The 18,304-nt window shown below is 57.8% G+C and overlaps 1 protein-coding gene across 2 annotated transcripts in view; it reads left to right on the top strand.

Moving 5' to 3' along the window:
• Positions 1–3: 3 nt before the first annotated feature.
• Positions 4–18,304, top strand: part of BOP1 (BOP1 ribosomal biogenesis factor) — a 30,878-nt gene continuing 12,577 nt past the window's right edge. Inside the window, exons 1-3 of one of the 2 annotated variants that reach the window (XM_034966903.3) lie at positions 4–194; positions 2,164–2,373; positions 16,027–16,107. In XM_034966903.3, coding sequence (XP_034822794.2) covers positions 96–194; positions 2,164–2,373; positions 16,027–16,107 — 390 coding nt within the window. In that variant the 5' untranslated portion in view covers positions 4–95. The remainder of the gene's footprint in view (positions 195–2,163; positions 2,374–16,026; positions 16,108–18,304) is intronic. The other variant, XM_034966904.3, reaches the window with a different exon arrangement.

The raw sequence follows: 18,304 nt of genomic DNA, 5'->3' as shown, positions 1-18,304 counted from the left end.
TCGGGGCCGGGCTGGGCGAGGCGCGTCCTCCTGCGCACGCGGCCCGGTCGCTGTCGGAAGCGGCTGTGCGGGTGGCGGCCGGCGCGCGGTGGGGCATGGCGGGTTCGCAGGGTGCGGGGCGCACGGCGGCGCCGAGCGTGCGGCCGGAGAAGCGGCGGTCGGAGCCCGAACTGGAGCCTGAGCCCGAGCCGGAGGTGACTGTGGCGATGCGGGGCGGCGGGGCGCGTCCCTAGAGGGCCCGGCGGGCACGTGGCCGCGCTGGGGCGGGTGGGCCCGGCTTCTGTCACCTGGGCGCCCGCGCCCAGTGAATCGGTCTTGGGCGTGGGCGCAGCTCCTCTATCGGGGGGTCTCAGGCAGAGCGGACTGCGGGGTAAAGGACGGCGTCCGGGAAGCAAAGACGGGGGAGCGGGGAGTGGGGACGGGGCGCCCCTTGCAGCAGCCTCTCCAGCCGTTCCATTTGTGCATCCTGCCAATAAAAGGGCTCGGCTTGCGCTCCCAGTAAATGCTTAACCTACGTATACGCTAGTTAATTGCGTTTTTATGCTCATGGGATAGACTTGAGAATAAGAAAACCTGAATAGAACCCAGTGCCTGCTGCATTTGCTGTATTAGAACTCACTGTTGCTCTCTGCTAGCTCAGCCCTGTCTTGGTTGCGGGGATCATCAAATTGGGTGGTGGAGGGGATGGACAGCCAGCCCCTCACAGCCCCCTCGGCCGCGGCCGCGCTGGGTTGTTGAAACTGCCCCATTGCTTTGTGAAGCGAACTCAACTCATCCTGGCTCCCATGGGCTGAATGGCCCGCAGGCCACTCTAGGCGCCAGGTTCTGCGACTTCCACCCTTGGACTAAACGGTCCTCAGGAGCCAGTTGTTTGCGCCCAGGCCACGGATGCCATTTCCACTAGTTATTGTGATTGTGTAGCCGACTGAATACCAAGACACATCGTGACTCTGTGTGAGAGAGGCATTGTGTGAACACTCGGTATGCAATAGCTAATACATGCAGGTCATACCTTAAGTGAGACTTGTAAACTATTAGGAAAACAGTAAAATCTAGAATTCTGCATTCAACTGCTTCCTTTTTCTTTTCTTTTCCTTTTCTTTCTTTTTTCTTTTCTTTTTTTTTTTTTGAGACAGAGCCTTGCTCTGTTGCCCAGGCTAGAGTGCAGTGGTGCAGTCTTGGCTCACTGCAGCTTCCACCTCCTGGCTAACTCAGCCTCCTGAGTAGCTGGGATTACAGGTGCCTGCCACTACCAGCTAATTTTTGTATTTTTAGTAGAGATGGTTTCACCACGTTGGCCAGGCTGGTCTTGAACTCCTGACCTCAGGTGATCCACCCGCCTCAGCCTCCCAAAGTGTTGGGATTACAGGAGTGAGCCACTGTGCCTGGCCTTCAACTGCTTCCTAAGAGTCTAAGTTCTTGTTCCACCCTTTAAGGCCAGTGAAGGACCCAAACACTGTGTGTGCCGGTGTCACACAGCCAGCAGGGCTCTGCTCAGAGGCAGCTGTGGTCCTGCTCAGAGAGAGGAGTGGGTGGGTTGGTGCGTGGTTGCGGTTAGAGTCTGTATCATTCCTGTGACTCGTCAGCCAATCCTTTCAATTTACCGATCAATCGTTGGTCCCAATCTGGTTAAATGAGGAGGCGTCTGCTTCAGGTGGTAAAAGCCCTTTGGGGACCCATTTCTCTTCCAGCCCCCAGCCCCTTTTCTAGTGACCTCTTGGCTTTGGGGCCTTGGATGCCAGGGTGAGGTGTGGAGAGGGCTCAGGCAGGCTGTCTGAGGGACCCAGTGGAGTCCAGCCCGGCCTGACCCCACGGGGCCTCCGGAGTGTCAGCGGGTGGTAGAGAGCAGTGTTAGTTTTGCGATGAGAGCTGAGCTCTGAGAGCAGGAGGTTGTCTTTGAAAAGCCCCTTCCCTGTGAGGTGCTAGGAATTAAAATGTCGATGGCAAAGGCAAGAGGCTGTCTTGTCAGTGGAGGTAGAAGATGAGGAAGGCTCAGGTTGGGTGGATGCTTTTGGTGGAAGTTTGTGACTGGAGGGGTGTGGTCCTGGAGGCCACATGGAGCTGCTGGTGGGTGCCTGGAGGGGCGAGAGGCAGCACTCCCTGCAGTGTTCAGTGCCCCGTGCCTGGAGGGGCAGTTGTCACCAACCCAGTGTTTCCTTGCAGCCCCCCCTCCTCTGCACCTCTCCTCTCAGCCACAGCACCGGCAGCGATTCTGGCGTCTCCGACAGCGAGGAGAGTGTGTTCTCAGGCCTGGAAGATTCCGGCAGTGACGGCAGTGAGGATGATGACGAAGGCGACGAGGAGGGAGAGGCCGGAGCCCTTGATGACGAGGGCCACAGTGGGATGGAAAAGACCACTGAGGAGCAGGTGCAGGTGGGTGAGCGAGGAGCCCCCTTGAGGGCTGTCCCCCATGTGCAGGTGGCCTTGGGCTTTCTGAGACTGCCACTGTACTGCCTTCTCCACCGTCCCTCAGAACCCCAAGGCCGGCGTCCCTCCTTCACTGCACCTGGGGCACGCTTGGGCTCTAGGACGCTGGTTTCCATCCCCAGTTGCGTGCCGTTCCCAGGAACTCTGAAAATCCACATGCCTAGGCCCTTCCCCGTCAGACGATGCTCGGGCAACCCTCCTGGCAACAGGCTGGGTTTCCTCGAGGTGGGGATTTTACTGCTTGGAATCCAGTGGCAGGACCCAGCTGAGGAGGGAGCTGAGCAGCATGGCAGGGCTCAAGCAGGCGGCATGGGGGCCCCAACGGAACCCAGCCGGGCCTGACCCCACAGGGCTTCAGGGTCCTGAGCAGCCGACGGGTAGAGGGTTTAACATTGTACCTGTTGCAGCGATGGTGGGGGAGGATGCACCCTACTCTTATTGAGAACAACAGGAGAAAAGCATAATTTAACTAAAACACAGCATTTGTTATTTTTTTTTATTTTTTATTTTTTTGAGACAGAGTCTCACTCTGTCGCCCAGGCTGGAGTGCAGTGGTGTGATCTTGGCTCACTGCAACCTCCGTCCCCTGGGTTCAAGCAATTCTCCTGCCTCAGCCTCTCTAGTAGCTGGGATTACAGGTACATGCCATCACGCCCGGCTAATTTTTGTACTTTTAGTAGAGACAGGGTTTTGCCATGTTGGCCAGGCTGGTCTCGATTTCCTGACCTCAGGTGAGCCACCACGCCCGGCCTTTTTTTTTTTTTTTTTCTAAGACAGAGTCTTGCTCTGTTGCCCAGGCTGGAGTGCAGTGGGGCGATCTTGGCTCACTGCATCTTCCACCTCCTGGGTTCAAACAATTCTCCTGTCTCAGCCTCCTGAGTAGCTGGGATTACAGGTGCCCACTACCAGGCTCGGCTAATTTTTTTTTGTATGTTTAGTAGTGACGGGGTTTCACCATGTTGGCCAGGCTGGTCTCGAACGCCTGACCTCAAGTGATCTGCCTGCCTTGGCCTCCCAAAGTGCTGGGATTACAGGTGTGAGCCACCGCGCCCAGCCCAGCATTTGTTACTCTAAACATTCTGGAAATCGTTTGTAAGGATTTACTCTCCCAGTAGTTTCGGTGTTCTGGAAGTTACGGCCTTGGCAGAGGTCCCCGTGATAGAAGCCAAGGAACCATGGCTTGTTCATTGCGTGCTAGCTGTGTTGGGTTGGCTTGTTTGCTGGGAAGAAAAGATTTAAAATCACACTTAATTCAGGCTTTAATTATACCACTAACATACACAGAGAAAAAATGATGTGCTGTGTTGGCAGTGGTTTGTAAGATTATGGACAACTACGTTACCCCTTCTTGAGTTTTTAAAATGATACAATACCGGGCCAGGCACAGTGGCTCATACCTGTAATCCCAGCAGCTCGAGAGGCCAAAGTGGGAGGATCTCCTGAGCCCAGGAATCCAGGTCGCAGTGAGCTATGATAGAGCCACTGCACTCCAGCCTGGGTGACAAGCAAGACCCTGTTTCAAAAAAAAATTATGAGATATAACATCCTGGAAAATAATGTAGATATTGTAGCAGCACCATTCAGTAGGGTGGAAGCTCCCACTCAGGGCCCTCACACCTAACCCGTGAGCACAGTTAGTGGTCTGATGTACATCTTTCTGGGTCTTCTATCCCTTTTTAAATTAAGGATTTACACATTTACATGTTAACGATTTTTTTATTAAATTCTTTAAGCGGGCGTGGTGGCTCACGCCTGTAATCCCAGCACTTTGGGAGGCCAAGGTGGATGGATCACCTGAGCTCAGGAGTTCAAGACCAGCCTGGCTAACATGGTGAAACCCTGTCTCTACTAAAAATACAAAAATTAGCTGGGCGTGGTGGTGCGTGTCTGTAATCCCAGCTACTCGGGAGGCTGAGGCGTTAGAATCACTTGAACCCGGGAGGCGGAGGTTGCAGTGAGCCGAGATCTCCCCACTGCACTCCAGCCTGGGTGACAGAGTGAGGCTCTGCCTCAAAAACCAAAACAATGTTTTCTCATAATAACATATCCAAGTACTTGAAAGGTACTAGAGGTGTCTGTGGAGTCTGGGGAGGCGCCATCTTCTCTTCTCGCTGCTTGTCTCCTGGCCCCTGGAGCACCAGGTCCTCTGCACTGCTGAGTGTGTGCTTGCCCTGCCCATTGCCCTGCTCGGGTTTCTGTGACCGCGTAACTGGCTGCCCCATGCAGGGTGTTTTCCAAAGCACCGCTGTCTGTGGTCTATGTGCTCCGTCATCCAGCAGGGCCTGAGGCGGCAAGGCCGGCCGGGCTGGTGGGCCGGTCCTCAGAGTTCCCCACACTGCTGGCTGGCCCAAGGCCCTGCCTGAGGCCCCGCCCTGTTGTGGCGCCCGTGCACCTGCCCGCGTGTCCTGTGCTTTAGCTGAGGGGCCGAGGCCCTGCCCTGCCGTGGCGCCCATGCACCTGCCCTCATGTCCTGTGCTTTAGCTGAGGGGCACCTTGGGCTCTGTCAGGGTGTTTTCAGTTCTAAAGTGTGATCCTCATGACTGGGTTTAAATTCTTCCAGGTCAGGAGAATGAATTGATGAGGTGGGGGTGCTTTCAGCTTCTTAGTGGGAACCCCTCCCTTTTCCCCCCTGTTCATCAGAAGCCACCCAGGCACCTTGGCCTGCTGAGCGGCCACTCCCTCCCGCCTGCCCTCCGCGCCCCTCTTGAATGGTGGGAGTCCTTTCCCATCGTGCAGCCCTGCAGGTGGAAACTCAGCCGGCAGCCCAGTGCTGCTTCCTGCATGTTCTCTTGGCTTCCATGAGCGTGGCCACGTGAGGCCTCCCAGGGTGCCGCCAAGATGGCCCCGTCATGCCCAGTTAGTGGCCTCAGGTTAGGCCTGTTTCTGTGTCATCCTGAAGGCAGTCCAGGACTCCTTACGCCTGTATCTCCGCCACCTCCCACTCGCATCATGGGTCCACGGGGCCGGGCCACTGGGGGCTCTGCCAGACACCCTCGCCCGCCACAGCCATCTGGAGGATTCTGCCCCTGATGCCCCTGCCAGTGGTTTTGGGTCCTCAACCCAAGAGCCCTTCCGTTGAGCGGCTTCTAGAATCAGTGCCCCTTGGTTCTGGGAATTCACCCCACAGCGACACAGCAGCTTCTCCTGCTGCTGAGTGTCCTTGCCCTGCACTGGGCACACTTGGGATTCCGTGGTCCTGGCCACGGCCACTCGTGTGGTCTTGCAGATAGTTCATGGGCCTCGGTGGGCTACTTGGTAAGTGAAGGTAATGTCTGCCTGGCAGCCCCTGAAGGACGAGATGATGTTTTTGCTAATTTCTCTTCTGCCACGTGCTTCTGCCTGTCCCCCCACTCCCTCCTGTCGCTGTTTCCTCCACAGTAGTTGGCAAGACGTGGCCCCTGTGGCCTCTGCCTCATGCGTCTGAAGGACATCCCAGCCACAGCATCACATCAGACTGGAACAGTGGCGGGATGGGGCTGGGCATCAGGCAGCATGCGTGTGTCATGTCACGGACACCTCAGGGACACACGAAGTCAGGCAGGGCGAGGGCCTCACTCCCCAGGCCGCCTAGCCCTCGGTGCATATACCCGGCCCCGATGGTGCTGTGAAGAAGGGGCTGTGTGACTGGCATGGGAGGGAGCTGCGGCTTTTGTTCATCTCTGCCATCCTGGCAGCGATGTGGCTGATGGGTCACCTTCAGAGAGCCTCCTCCATAAATCTGATTCTAAGTGTGTGCCCCAAACCAACCCAGACAGGCCAGGGGCGTCCTGCTGAGAGCCCCACAGTGGGAGGCCCTTGTAGCAGGGAGCCCGGTGACTGCTGGGGTCAGCTGCTGGCGGCCCCTGTGGAGACCTGCCAAGGGCTCCGGACCTGTCTGGGTGGACCCAGGGTGGGCGTGCTTCTGGCTTCAGGGCCGGGCCACAGGCTTCCCTCTGGCTTTCTGCCCTCAGGCCTTTAGCATTGACATGCACACGACCCTGCCTCCTTTCTAAGGACTGTGTGGAATTACGTGGCATTCAGTGAGCAGCTGCACGTGGTGTTCTAGGGCACCTTTGGATGCTCAGGTGCTCCTGAGGGGTGTGCCAGGGAACGAGTCTCCTACCCTTGCCTCCTGGCTCCTGTTGCTGCATCCAGGCAACTACTGTTTCCAGTGCTGAAGTCTCTTTCCAGGATGTTCTAGACATATCCAAACTCGCACAGAGTTTTTGAATGGTGGTTTCTTAAGAGAAGGGGCAGCCGTGCGCTGTCTCAGGATGGTTCTGTCAGGGAGGCCATGGCTCTGGTTTGTACAGTGCTTGGTGCCCGCAGAGTGCCTGGCAGCTCGGCCTCAACAGCTCCAGTGGGTGGGCAGTTGCAGGCTTTTGCTCTTACAGTTGACCTGACAGTAACGTGCTGTTTCTCACATGTGCACACCATTCTTGGGGAAAATTCCAAGAGAATTTCTAGGTCAAAGGATAAATGCTTTTTTTTTGTTTGAGACAGGGCCTCACTCTGTCACTCAGGCTGGAGGGCAGTGGTGCGATGTTGGCTCACCAAAACCTCAACTTCCTGGGCTCAAGGGATCCTCCTACCTCAGCCTCCCTGGTAGCTGGGACTACAGGCTCCCGCCACCATGCCTGGCTAGTTTTGTTTTGTTTTGTTTTGTTTTGTTTTTTGAGACAGAGTCTCGCTCTGTCGCCCAGGCTGGAGTACGGTGGTGCAATCTCGGCTCACTGCAACCTCCACCTCGTGGGTTCAAGTGATTCTCCCGCCTCAGCCTCCTGAGTAGCTGGGATTACAGACGCCCGTCATCACGCCCGGCTAATGTCTGTATTTTTAGGAGAGACGGGTTTCACCATGTTGGCTGAGCTGGTCTCGAACTCCTGACCTCAGGTGATCCACCTGCCTTGGCCTCCCGAAGTGCTGGGATGACAGGCGTGAGCCGCTGCACCTGGCCGTCAATGCATTTAATTGTGAAGGTGCTTGGAGCGTCCCTCCGCTAGGCGGTGATGCCATGCACTACTGCAGCCGCCCCTCAGCTGCTTTCCCGCCACCAGCCTCCCTCATGGTGTTGCTGCTTCATCTTTTTCTCTTGTTTAGTGATGTTTTTCTTTCTTTAAGAATGAGGCTTGCACAGCTGGGCTTAACTGAAAAAATAAAAATAAAAAGAATGAGTCACAGGCCGGGCCCAGTGGCTCACACCTGTAATCCCAGCACTTTGGTGAGGCCAAGGCAGGTGGATCTCTTGAGCCCAGAAGTTCAAGACCAGCCTGTGCCATGTAATGAGACCCCCATTTTTACAGAAAATTTAAAAAATGAGCCAGGCGTGGCGGTGCGTGCCTGTGGTCCCAGTCCCAGAAGCCCTTCTGTCTCTTCCCTGTGGCGGCATCATCCATGCACTTAGCTGGCTGGAAACCCTCATGGCTGTTGCCCAAGGGCAGGACAGCTAGCTGGTTCTTGTCATTTTGGTCTGAGCTCCCTGGGCCAGGAGCCCTTTGCTGTTTTCTCTCTGTTTGTTTGTTTTGTTATCTGGCACCATAACAAACTGCCCCAAACCATGGAGCCTTTCTTTTTTTTTTTTTTTTTTTTTTGAGATGGAGTTTTTTTGCTCTTATCGCCCAGGCTGGAGTGCAGTGGCACGATCTCGGCTCACTGCAACTTCCGCCTCCTGGGTTCAAGCGATTCTCGTGCCTCAGCCTCCTGAGTAGCTGGGATTACAGATGCCAGCCATCACGCTCGGGTAATTTTTTTTTTTTTTTGTATTTTTAGTAGAGAGGGAGTGTCACCATGTTGGCCAGGCTGGTCTTGAACTCCTGACCTCAGGTAATCCACCTGCCTTGGCCTCCCAAAGTGCTGGGATTACAGGCGTGAGCCACCGCACCTGGCCACCATAGTGCCTTTCAACAACGAGCATTTGCTGTCTGTGTTTCTGGGGTCAGGAGTCCTGGTGTTTTGTGAGGTGCACTCAAGGAGCAGGGTCTGGCTGTGCCCTTTGCAGCTCCTCCCCTGACTGTTGGCACAAGGAGCTCAGGAGTGAAGGTGAAGAAGGGTACTCTGTGTCTGGGGGGTGGTCAGAGGATAGGGATGAGGACAGGGACAGGGCCCAAGAAGATGGGGTGGGTGCTGTACCTCCCTCTTCCTTCCCTGGGGTATCTGGTCTTGGCCACGGCAGGGCCCACAGCTGTTGCTAGTAGCCTGCTTGGGGCCAGTGGGTTTGATTTATTTTTGTGTTTGTGTGGTTTGAGGGCAGGCATCCCTTCCCCACCCTTCGCGTCCCTGCTACAGTGACCCCTCTTTCTGGGTCCACCTGCTCTGGCAGGAGCTTGGTGGGCCAGCCTCACCCCAGGGCCCACCCCATCTCCAGCCTCCCTGCCTCGGGCCTGGCAGTCCTGCCTCTTAATTGCGTTCTGTGCCACCTGATGACCCACGAGTTCTGTCTCCTGGCCTGGTTCCTACTCCCTGGGACTTTCTGCAGCCCCTGCCCTTCCAGCTGTTGACTGTGTCTGCGAGCCATCCCACTGGAGGGGCGCCCTGGGCTGTGTGCTCCCTGCCCTGCAGCACCCCTGACACGGGTGCTCCCAGCACTCCACTGACCAGCCAGGGAGGAAGCTGCCTCCTGCCGGCCTGTGCCTCGCTCCCTGTCCCCTCTCCAGCAGCACACGGCAGCGCAGGCCGCGGGCTCACCGGAGTGAGGACTGGTTGCAGGGCCTTCTCTTTATCGCTGGTGTCTAGTGGATCTGTGGGGTCTGTGCGCTCAGAGCTGTTTTTTCCTTTCTGTGCTCATTTAGATTCATTTTTTTCCCAGCTTTGCTTGGTTTTGTCTTTTCATTTATGTGAGTTTTTTCTTTTTATTATTTTGTGCAGAAGTTTCTGTTTTTATCAGTTTAATCTGCTTGTCACAGTCAAGAATGTGAGAAAAGACTGGGTGTGGTGAGCCAAACCTGTAATCCCAGCACTTTGGGAGGCCGAGGTGGGCGGATCACTTGAGGAGTTCGAGACCAGCCCGGCCAACATGGTGAAACCTCATGTGAATTGCTTGAGCCTGGGAGGTGGAAGTTAGAGTAAGCTGAGATCATGCCACGGCCTCCATCCTGGGTGACAGAGTGAGTGGGACTCTGTCTTGAAAGAAAAAAGCACTAGTAAGAGAAGGCCTAAGACCTGGTATTAAAGTGAGAGAAGGCCAAAGACCTGGTATGAAAGTGAGGGAAGGCCGAAGACCTGGTATGAAAGTGAGAGAAGGCCGAAGACCTGGTATTAAAGTGAGAGAAGGCCTAAGACCTGGTATTAAAGTGAGAGAAGGCCTAAGACCTGGTATGAAAGTGAGGGAAGGCCGAAGACCTGGTATGAAAGTGAGAGAAGGCCGAAGACCTGGTATTAAAGTGAGAGAAGGCCAAAGACCTGGTATGAAAGAGAGGGAAGGCCGAAGACCTGGTATGAAAGTGAGAGAAGGCCTAAGACCTGGTATTAAAGTGAGAGAAGGCCAAAGACCTGGTATTAAACTGAGAGAAGGCCTAAGACCTGGTATGAAAGTGAGAGAAGGCCTAAGACCTGGTATGAAAGTGAGAGAAGGCCTAAGACCTGGTATTAAAGTGAGAGAAGGCCTAAGACCTGGTATGAAAGTGAGAGAAGGCCTAAGACCTGGTATTAAACTGAGAGAAGGCCTAAGACCTGGTATGAAAGTGAGAGAAGGCCTAAGACCTGGTATTAAAGTGAGAGAAGGCCGAAGACCTGGTATGAAAGTGAGAGAAGGCCTAAGACCTGGTATGAAAGTGAGAGAAGGCCGAAGACCTGGTATGAAAGTGAGAGAAGGCCGAAGACCTGGTATGAAAGTGAGAGAAGGCTGAAGACCTGGTATGAAAGTGAGAGAAGGCCTAAGACCTGGTATGAAAGTGAGAGAAGGCCTAAGACCTGGTATTAAAGTGAGAGAAGGCCGAAGACCTGGTATGAAAGTGAGAGAAGGCCTAAGACCTGGTATTAAAGTGAGAGAAAGCCTAAGACCTGGTATGAAAGTGAGAGAAGGCCGAAGACCTGGTATGAAAGTGAGAGAAGGCCGAAGACCTGGTATGAAAGTGAGAGAAGGCCGAAGACCTGGTATGAAAGTGAGAGAAGGCCTAAGACCTGGTATGAAAGTGAGAGAAGGCCTAAGACCTGGTATTAAAGTGAGAGAAGGCCTAAGACCTGGTATTAAAGTGAGAGAAGGCCTAAGACCTGGTATTAAAGTGAGAGAAGGCCTAAGACCTGGTATTAAAGTGAGAGAAGGCCTAAGACCTGGTATGAAACTGAGAGAAGGCCGAAGACCTGGTATTAAAGTGAGAGAAGGCCTAAGACCTTGTATTAAAGTGAGAGAAGGCCGAAGACCTGGTATTAAACTGAGAGAAGGCCTAAGACCTGGTATTAAAGTGAGAGAAGGCCTAAGACCTGGTATTAAAGTGAGAGAAGGCCTAAGACCTGGTATTAAAGTGAGAGAAGGCCTAAGACCTGGTATGAAAGAGAGGGAAGGCCGAAGACCTGGTATTAAACTGAGAGAAGGCCTAAGACCTGGTATTAAACTGAGAGAAGGCCGAAGACCTGGTATGAAAGTGAGAGAAGGCCTAAGACCTGGTATGAAAGTGAGAGAAGGCCGAAGACCTGGTATGAAAGTGAGGGAAGGCCAAAGACCTGGTATTAAACTGAGAGAAGGCCTAAGACCTGGTATGAAACTGAGAGAAGGCTGAAGACCTGGTATTAAACTGAGAGAAGGCCTAAGACCTGGTATGAAACTGAGAGAAGGCCAAAGACCTGGTATTAAACTGAGAGAAGGCCTAAGACCTGGTATTAAAGTGAGAGAAGGCCTAAGACCTGGCATGAAAGTGAGAGAAGGCCGAAGACCTGGTATTAAACTGAGAGAAGGCCAAAGACCTGGTATTAAAGTGAGAGAAGGCAGAAGACCTGGTATGAAACTGAGAGAAGGCCGAAGACCTGGTATTAAACTGAGAGAAGGCCTAAGACCTGGTATTAAAGTGAGAGAAGGCCTAAGATCTGGTATGAAAGTGAGAGAAGGCCGAAGACCTGGTATTAAAGTGATGATTCCAGATTTTTTTTTTTTTCTGAGACAAGAGTCTGTCTGTCACCCGGGCTGGAGTGCAATAGCCTGATCTTAGCTCACTGCAGTCTCCACCCCCCAGATTCAAGCAGTTCTCCTGCCTCAGCCTCCCGCTGTGATTACAGGTGAGCGCCACCAAGCCCAGCTAATTTTTTGTATTTTTAGTAGAGGCAGGGTTTTCCATGTAGGCCAGTCTGGTCTCGAACTCTTAACCTCAACTGATCCGCCTGCCTCGGTCTCCCAAAGTGCTGGGATGACAGGTGTGAGCCACTGGGCCCGGCCTTCCCAGATAATTTAAGGAGAGTTTGGCCTGTGCCGGAGCATAATGCAGACTCTTGGGCAGGGGATCCCGCCAGCGTCTCAGCGAAGGCTCTGGGAATGGCAGGTGGCAGGGCGTGTTGCTGCAGCCTGGGAACCCTGGGCTCGGGCCCCCTGTCGCTGTGGTTCTGGGGTCTGGGTGCTGGTGCCGTCTGCTGGAGAGTGGTCTGGAGCTGCAGCTCTGTGGAGTCTGGAAAGGGGCTGCCCAGTGATTCTCACCAGCTGGTCAGTGGTGAAGAAGTTGCCTGGGTGTGGACCACAGAGCTGGGGATGGATCCAGGGGCCAGGGCTGGTGGTAAACTCCGCTGTTGCCTCTGCCTGTGGCCTTGCTTTGGGTTCTTTTGAAGACTGCCAGCTCCAAGCTTCTTGGCCCCCATGGGGGAGTCAGGCAGCTGTTCTGCCACCTGCCCTGGCACTTTGCAGCATCAAACAGATATTTTGTAGCATTCTGGATTCGAGGGGTCAGAGTTCAGGCCGAAAGCAGCAGGGTCAGTACACCCTGAGTACAGTGTCATGCTGAGGGGCCGGGGAGCCCCAGAGGGTTCTGGTACATTCCACCTGAGGAAGATTGACACTCAGCTCACATCCTGTGCTCTGGGACTTGGGTGAGGATCTCGGGTGAGCACAGCCGGGCCTCTTGTGTGTCCAGACCGCCCCTGACAGCCATGTTCACAAAGGGTACCCCTGTCCAGCTGTCCCCTCTCCCAGGGCTCGGGGCTGCAAGGACGTGGTCTCCCGTGCCAGGCAGAGCCACACGGCCTTCACGACCTCAGCCCAGAATCCTGTGGTGTCAGTGTGGGCTGCCTCCCTTGGGTGGGTAAAGCAGCCACAAGCCCACCCAGATTTGCGGCGGGGGGGACATAGACTCTGTCTCTTGATGCGATGAAAATCAGAGGTTTGTGGCCGTGTTTTAAAGTGGGCACAGTCACCCTTACGCTTGCCAAATAGTCTCTTCCCCCAGCGCTCCCCAGAACCTCATTCCACTGCCAGGGTCTCATCTACACCAGGCCTGGCAGATGGGGGTCCTTGGGCCCCTCTCTGCACAGCTGTCTGCAGTGGGGCACCGAGTCACAGTGCTGTGGAGTGGTCTCTGGTCTGTGGTGGTCCTAAGGTGGCTGAGCACATGGCTGGTGGTGGTCTTGGCCATGGTGGTCTTGGGGCCTGTGGTGGTCGTGGCCCATGGTGGTTGTGGCCTGTGATTGTCAGGGCCCATGGTGGTATAGGGGGCCTGTGGCAGTTGTGGCCTGTGGCGGTCGTGGCACGCAGTGGTCTTGGGGCCTGTCCTTGAGACCCATGATGGTCTTGAGACCCGTGGTGGTCGTGGCCTGTGGTGGTCTTGAGGCCCATGGGGGTCATGGCCCATGGCGGTCGTGGCCCGTGGTGGTCTTGGGGCCTCTGGTGGCAGCACACATGGCCAGTGCCTCATGCAGGGTTGGCCTCCATGCCTGGGAACGACCCTGCCACTCTTGGGCTCCTCCCCCGAGTTACCTTCCTTTTCCCTGAGTAAAAAGGGATGTTTTTCGGCTGTATTTTCTCTGGGCTTTTCAGTTCCTGCTGATGTACTTTCTTTAAAACAAAATGTGGGTTTCCTAGGTACCTGTTGATGAGTCGTTGCTGTCACACGAGCCATCGGCACAGAGCTCTTGGATACCAGCCTGTCTCTGTGCTGGGCACCCTGCGGCTAGCGTGGGCAGGGCCCTGGGGAGCCTTGGCCGTGCTGAGGTGCTGGGTGTGGGGTCTTGGTGCAGCGCTGGGTTCTCTTGGCGTCCTTGGCACCCCGACAGCGATGTTCTGGCTCTGGTCTCCGGGCAAGTTAGGACTGCTTCCCTCCTGCTGTCCACGTCTCCAGCAGAACCCTCCTGTGGGCAGCCCTGGGAGCAGAGTTCTCTTCCCACCGAACCAGGACACCGCAGCTCTGTCACCATCCTCTCCCAGGAGGTGAGGGCAGAGCCCGTGTCTCATGCCTGGTTGGTGGCAGTGGGGCACGGCCTGGCTGGCCTGATGCTGGGGAGGGGAGGCTCTGGTGTGGTCACAGTAGGGGGCTCATGTGCTTGGACACCGTTTCTGGCTGGCTGAGCCCACTGTGGGTTTCTCCCTTTGGTCCTCATGGTGACATTCTAGCCCTGGGGCTGGGCAGAGGCCACACAGGGTTCAGGGACTGCAGCAGCCTTTCCTTGGCCCCAGTGGCCCCGCCTCCTGCTGGCACTGCCGAGCTCCTGGCACCTCGTCCTTGCGCTGCCCCTCGGCGGCTCCCTGCCCACCCGTTGGTCCTTCAGACCCGCCTGCCTCTGCCCAGTGGCGCTTGCCTGCCCATCTCTCAGCTTTTACTTCACCCTCACACAACTCTCGCGCTCCATCAGGCCCGACCCCTCCTCAGGGACCCCTGCACGTGGACCCCGCATCCCTTGTGTCCCCCCAGCAGCGGAGGTCCTCGGTCAGGCCACGCACACTGCGGGTGGTGCTGGAGACCCTGGAGAATCTGGGCTGACTCCAGGCATGGGCGTGGCGGGAGGGGGTCCTGTCCCCAGGAGTCCGGAGCGTGGCGTGGGCTCGTGTTCTGTTGTCTGTGTCGTTAGGGTTTTAGTGGCCTTTTCCTCTGATTTTTAAATTAAAAAAAATACGTTCAATGCCCCACAGCATCTGCCTCCAAAATCTGAAGGGGCCTTCTAGGTCAGGCAGTTTCCAGCAGTGGCCGCCCCTGCCCACGTCGCCCCTGCCTGCACCGCCCCTGCCCTTCGGGCGCTGGGCCTGGCTGAGCGCTGTCGCCCCCTGGTGGACTCTGTGCCCCACAGCTGTCCCACGGGGATGCTGCACCCCTGGGAACCCAGCACCTCTGAAGGCCACCTCTGCCCCCTGCCCAGAGCCTGCCTGTGCCGTGGCCTGTCCACATCCAGCACAGGGGCCACGGGGCACAGAGCGCTGGGTGACAAGTCTTTTGTCACCTGCCAGGACCCTGGGACTGCGGCCCATGAGCAGTGAGGCTGGGACTCCAGGTTGCGGTGCTTCAGCCCTGGCCACTGTGAGGGGTCAGGAGCCCAGCCCGGTACCCATCCGCAGAGGCCAGGCGGGGGCAGCCGACCGCAGCTGGGTGTGGAACTGCCCTTGTGCACGTCTGGGGCTTGGGGCCGGGGTCACGGATCTGCTGCGGCTGTGGGGGCTCATGTGCTCCAGGCAGGGGCAAGAGCTCCGTGTCACTGAGCGCCCCAGGCCACTGTCAGCAGCAGGGGGAGACGTGGAAACTTAATCCTTCCTTGTTACTGGCCTGGGAAAAAACTTAGTCTCCCATCTCTCTTTATATTGAAGGAAAAAACAGGCAGGGGAGGAGCCCGGGCCGGAGAGAAGAGGGGCTCGGGGCGGGGGTGGGGGCGTGCCCGCCCTCGCTCTGGGGTTCCTGCGCCCGAGCACTTTACTGCCCCCACGGGTGAGAGGTGGGCCTGTTTTCCCCATCAGCCTTGGTTCCGCCAGTAAACCCGATCCGGTTGGAGCCATCCTCACCTCCGCAGTCGAGGGCAGAATCTGTTTTCCAGGTTGGGATGTGAATTCTCAGTGGCGCCCACTCTGTGACCCGGCGGGATGGGGTCAGCCTGGGCTGTGGACGTGGTGGGTGGGAGAATGCTGGGCAGGCCTTCTGAGTGTTCGGGGCCCTCTCTGGGCCCTCTGCTGTCTGGACTGGGCTGGACGTGGCCCCCGGGATGGGTGGACAATGTGTGTCCCCCACCCCTTCAAGAGCATTGGCCCCAGTGACCCTGCTGCGACGGCTGTGTCTCCTTCTTGCCCCTGACCATGTTGCCCCCGTCCCAGGAGGGGCTTGGCAGGAGCGCCATGTGGGGCCTCTGGGAGGAGTCCTGTGGCTTTGACATGAATGGGGGTACGGGGTGGTTGGCGGTGGATCTTAGTCCTCAGCTGGCGGCTTTGCTCCTGACTGCCCCAGTGGCCTCCGTGTCTAGCCTGACACCCGTGTCAGCCCAGGGACAGAGGCCCCGGGAGGCTGCAGTCCAGCCCTCACAGAGGACAGGGCCGTGGGCAGGACCTGCGGCGCCGGGTGCCAGCCACAGCCCCCAGAGGCCCCCTTAGAGCTGGGTGTTTTCGGCCTTGTGCTGAGGCCTGGGCCAGGCTGGAGCTGCTCGGAGATTTCGGGGTGGTGGGCTTCCTGGGATCCCCCCAAGGTCAAAGGGTACCCTGTATCCCCTGAAGTAACCATTTTCTCTCTCTCTCTGCAGGCCAGCACCCCTTGCCCGAGGACAGAGATGGCGAGCGCCCGGATTGGGGATGAGTATGCGGAGGACAGCTCTGATGAGGAGGTAGGACTGGGGCTGCTTCCCACTGGGCAGGGTGGGGCGGCTTCCATCACAGCCTAGCAGGTGCTGGGGGTTGGGGCTGGGGTTGCCCTGGGGGTGCTGGGACCTGCCGCAGGTGGGCCGCACTGTTGGAGCCGAGGCCCACGTGGGCGTCCTGCTTCCCCATCTGCAAGAGCAATTTTGGGGTCTGGGACACAAGACTGCAATGTATGTGTGTCATCATGGCTTGTGAAGGGGAAGGACCTGGGTGTGGCTCCGTGCCCCTGTGTCTGGCCTGTGGACGGGCTCTGGGGGCTCCTGTGGCGTCTGCAGGGTGGCCGTGGGCTCCCTGGGCGTGGCGTGCATGGTCTGGGTGGGGGTCATGGTCGGGGTGGGGGTCACGGGCATGGGTGGTGCCCCTGTTGTGTGTGCTGTGGGGTGGGCCACAGGTTGGCTGTGGGCCAGGCGGGCAGAACAGGGCCAGGGCCACCTCCTAATGTCCTGATGTTCTGGGCAGCGGTGGCCCTTCCCTTCCCCTGGGGTCCCCCTGCCCCCTACCCCTGGTGGTGGCTGATGTGGGCTGGGGCCGTTGCCTCTGGACCTCTGACTGGGTCCCAGGAGCACATCTCAGGAGGGGCAGGAGGTCGGCTGTTTCTCATAAGGAGCTTGCAGGCGAAGGGGGATGCGTGCTGCTGGGCTGGGCTCCACCAGCGTGGAGAGGCTGGCACCGGGCTGGGCTCCACCAGCGTGGAGAGGCTGGCACCGGGCTGGGCTCCGCCAGCGTGGAGAGGCTGGCACTGGGCTGGGTTCCGCCGGCGTGGAGAGGCTGGCACTGGGCTGTGTCCAAGAGCAGATTTGGCTGCGGGGGGCTGCCCTCATTTGGGAGGGGCTGGAAGCTCTGAGAAGCTCTGAAGCCAGAGGCAGTGCCTGCCTATACCCTCCTCAGTGTGGCCTGGCCCCAGGGTAGGACTGTGGTCCCAGTGGAGCACCTGGGTGTGAGGCGGAGTCCCCTTTGGGCCCTGGGGGCTGCGGGGGAAGGAGAAGGCTTTGGTGTAGGGCCTTCCCGAAGGAGCTCTTCCTGCCTGCCTGTCAGGAACTGTCCCCGGGGGGCCTGGGGGAGACACGCGCCCCCCTCCCCCCAGGTTCTTCCCCCATCCTTCGGCTCTCTTGGCTGTGGCTGCAGGAGCCTTGGCCGCCCGCCCGATCCGGTCTCTGCTGCGCGTTCAGAGAACAGAGACAAAACAAAATAAATTGGTTTCCTGGCCGGAGCAGCGGGCTCACTCAGAGCGGGGGGGCCACGCCGCGTACTCCCTGCCTGTCTCCCCTCCCCCTCCCAGGGGCTCTGGCTGTCGGCAGCCACATCCTGTCGGCTACTTTTTTATATTTGGTATTTTGAGAAATCGATGATGATTGTAAACGGAGCGCGGAGGCCGGGGGAGGGGCCTTGGCGGGGCCTGTGGGACCCTGCTGCCCCTGGGGGTGCTTTGCCAGGCCTGTCCAGTGCCACCGCCGCCTGCCGGGTGGGCAGCCCCCTGCTGTGCTGGGAGGAAGCCGGCCAGGGATGTGGGGGCTGCTTCCTCCAGTGATGACTATCCCATATGTTGGTCTGAGTGACAGCGAGGGAGCCCGGGTGCTGCCCGGTGCTCCTGCCAGCACAGCCGGCCAGCGGCTCGAGGGGGCGGCAGAGCTCAGCTTTCAGGAGCCAGGCCAGGCCCGGACAGATGCCTCCCGTCCAGAGAAGTCCGCATCTGCCTGGGCCTCTGTTCCCTTGGAGCAAAGTGGGGTGGCCCTAGGGGAGTGATTTGGGGCCACAGGTGGGCAGGAAAGAGGCTTGGGAGGTGGGAGACAGCCTGCAGCTCTCCCGTGAGACAGTGGGGTGAGGAGAGCAGGGCCCGTCAGGCAGCCCCGTGTCCTTGGAGGTGGCCGTGGCACCAGGACCATGGTCCTCCTCGGCACTGGGCAGAGCTGGCTTAGAGAGGGCCGACCTCACTGCCGAGGCCCTTCAGGGCTGTGGAGAGGGCCCCTGGTAGCAGGGCAGGGAGGGCACCGCTGGGGCGTGTGCTCCTGCGAGCGGCGATCTCAGCTGGAGCGCGTGGGTGGCAGTGGCTGTGATGCTGAGAAGGTCTCGGGCCAAGCTCCTGCTGGTGGGAGGTGCCTCCCTGCCACCCCCTGCCCACCTACCTCCCCTTCTCCTCAGGCCACTTCCCTGCCCTTCCTGGGT

The sequence above is a fragment of the Pan paniscus genome, chromosome 7, assembly GCF_029289425.2.
Source record: "Pan paniscus chromosome 7, NHGRI_mPanPan1-v2.0_pri, whole genome shotgun sequence".
In the NCBI taxonomy this organism is placed as follows: domain Eukaryota; kingdom Metazoa; phylum Chordata; class Mammalia; order Primates; family Hominidae; genus Pan; species Pan paniscus.
This window is presented reverse-complemented; position numbering and strand designations above follow the sequence as displayed.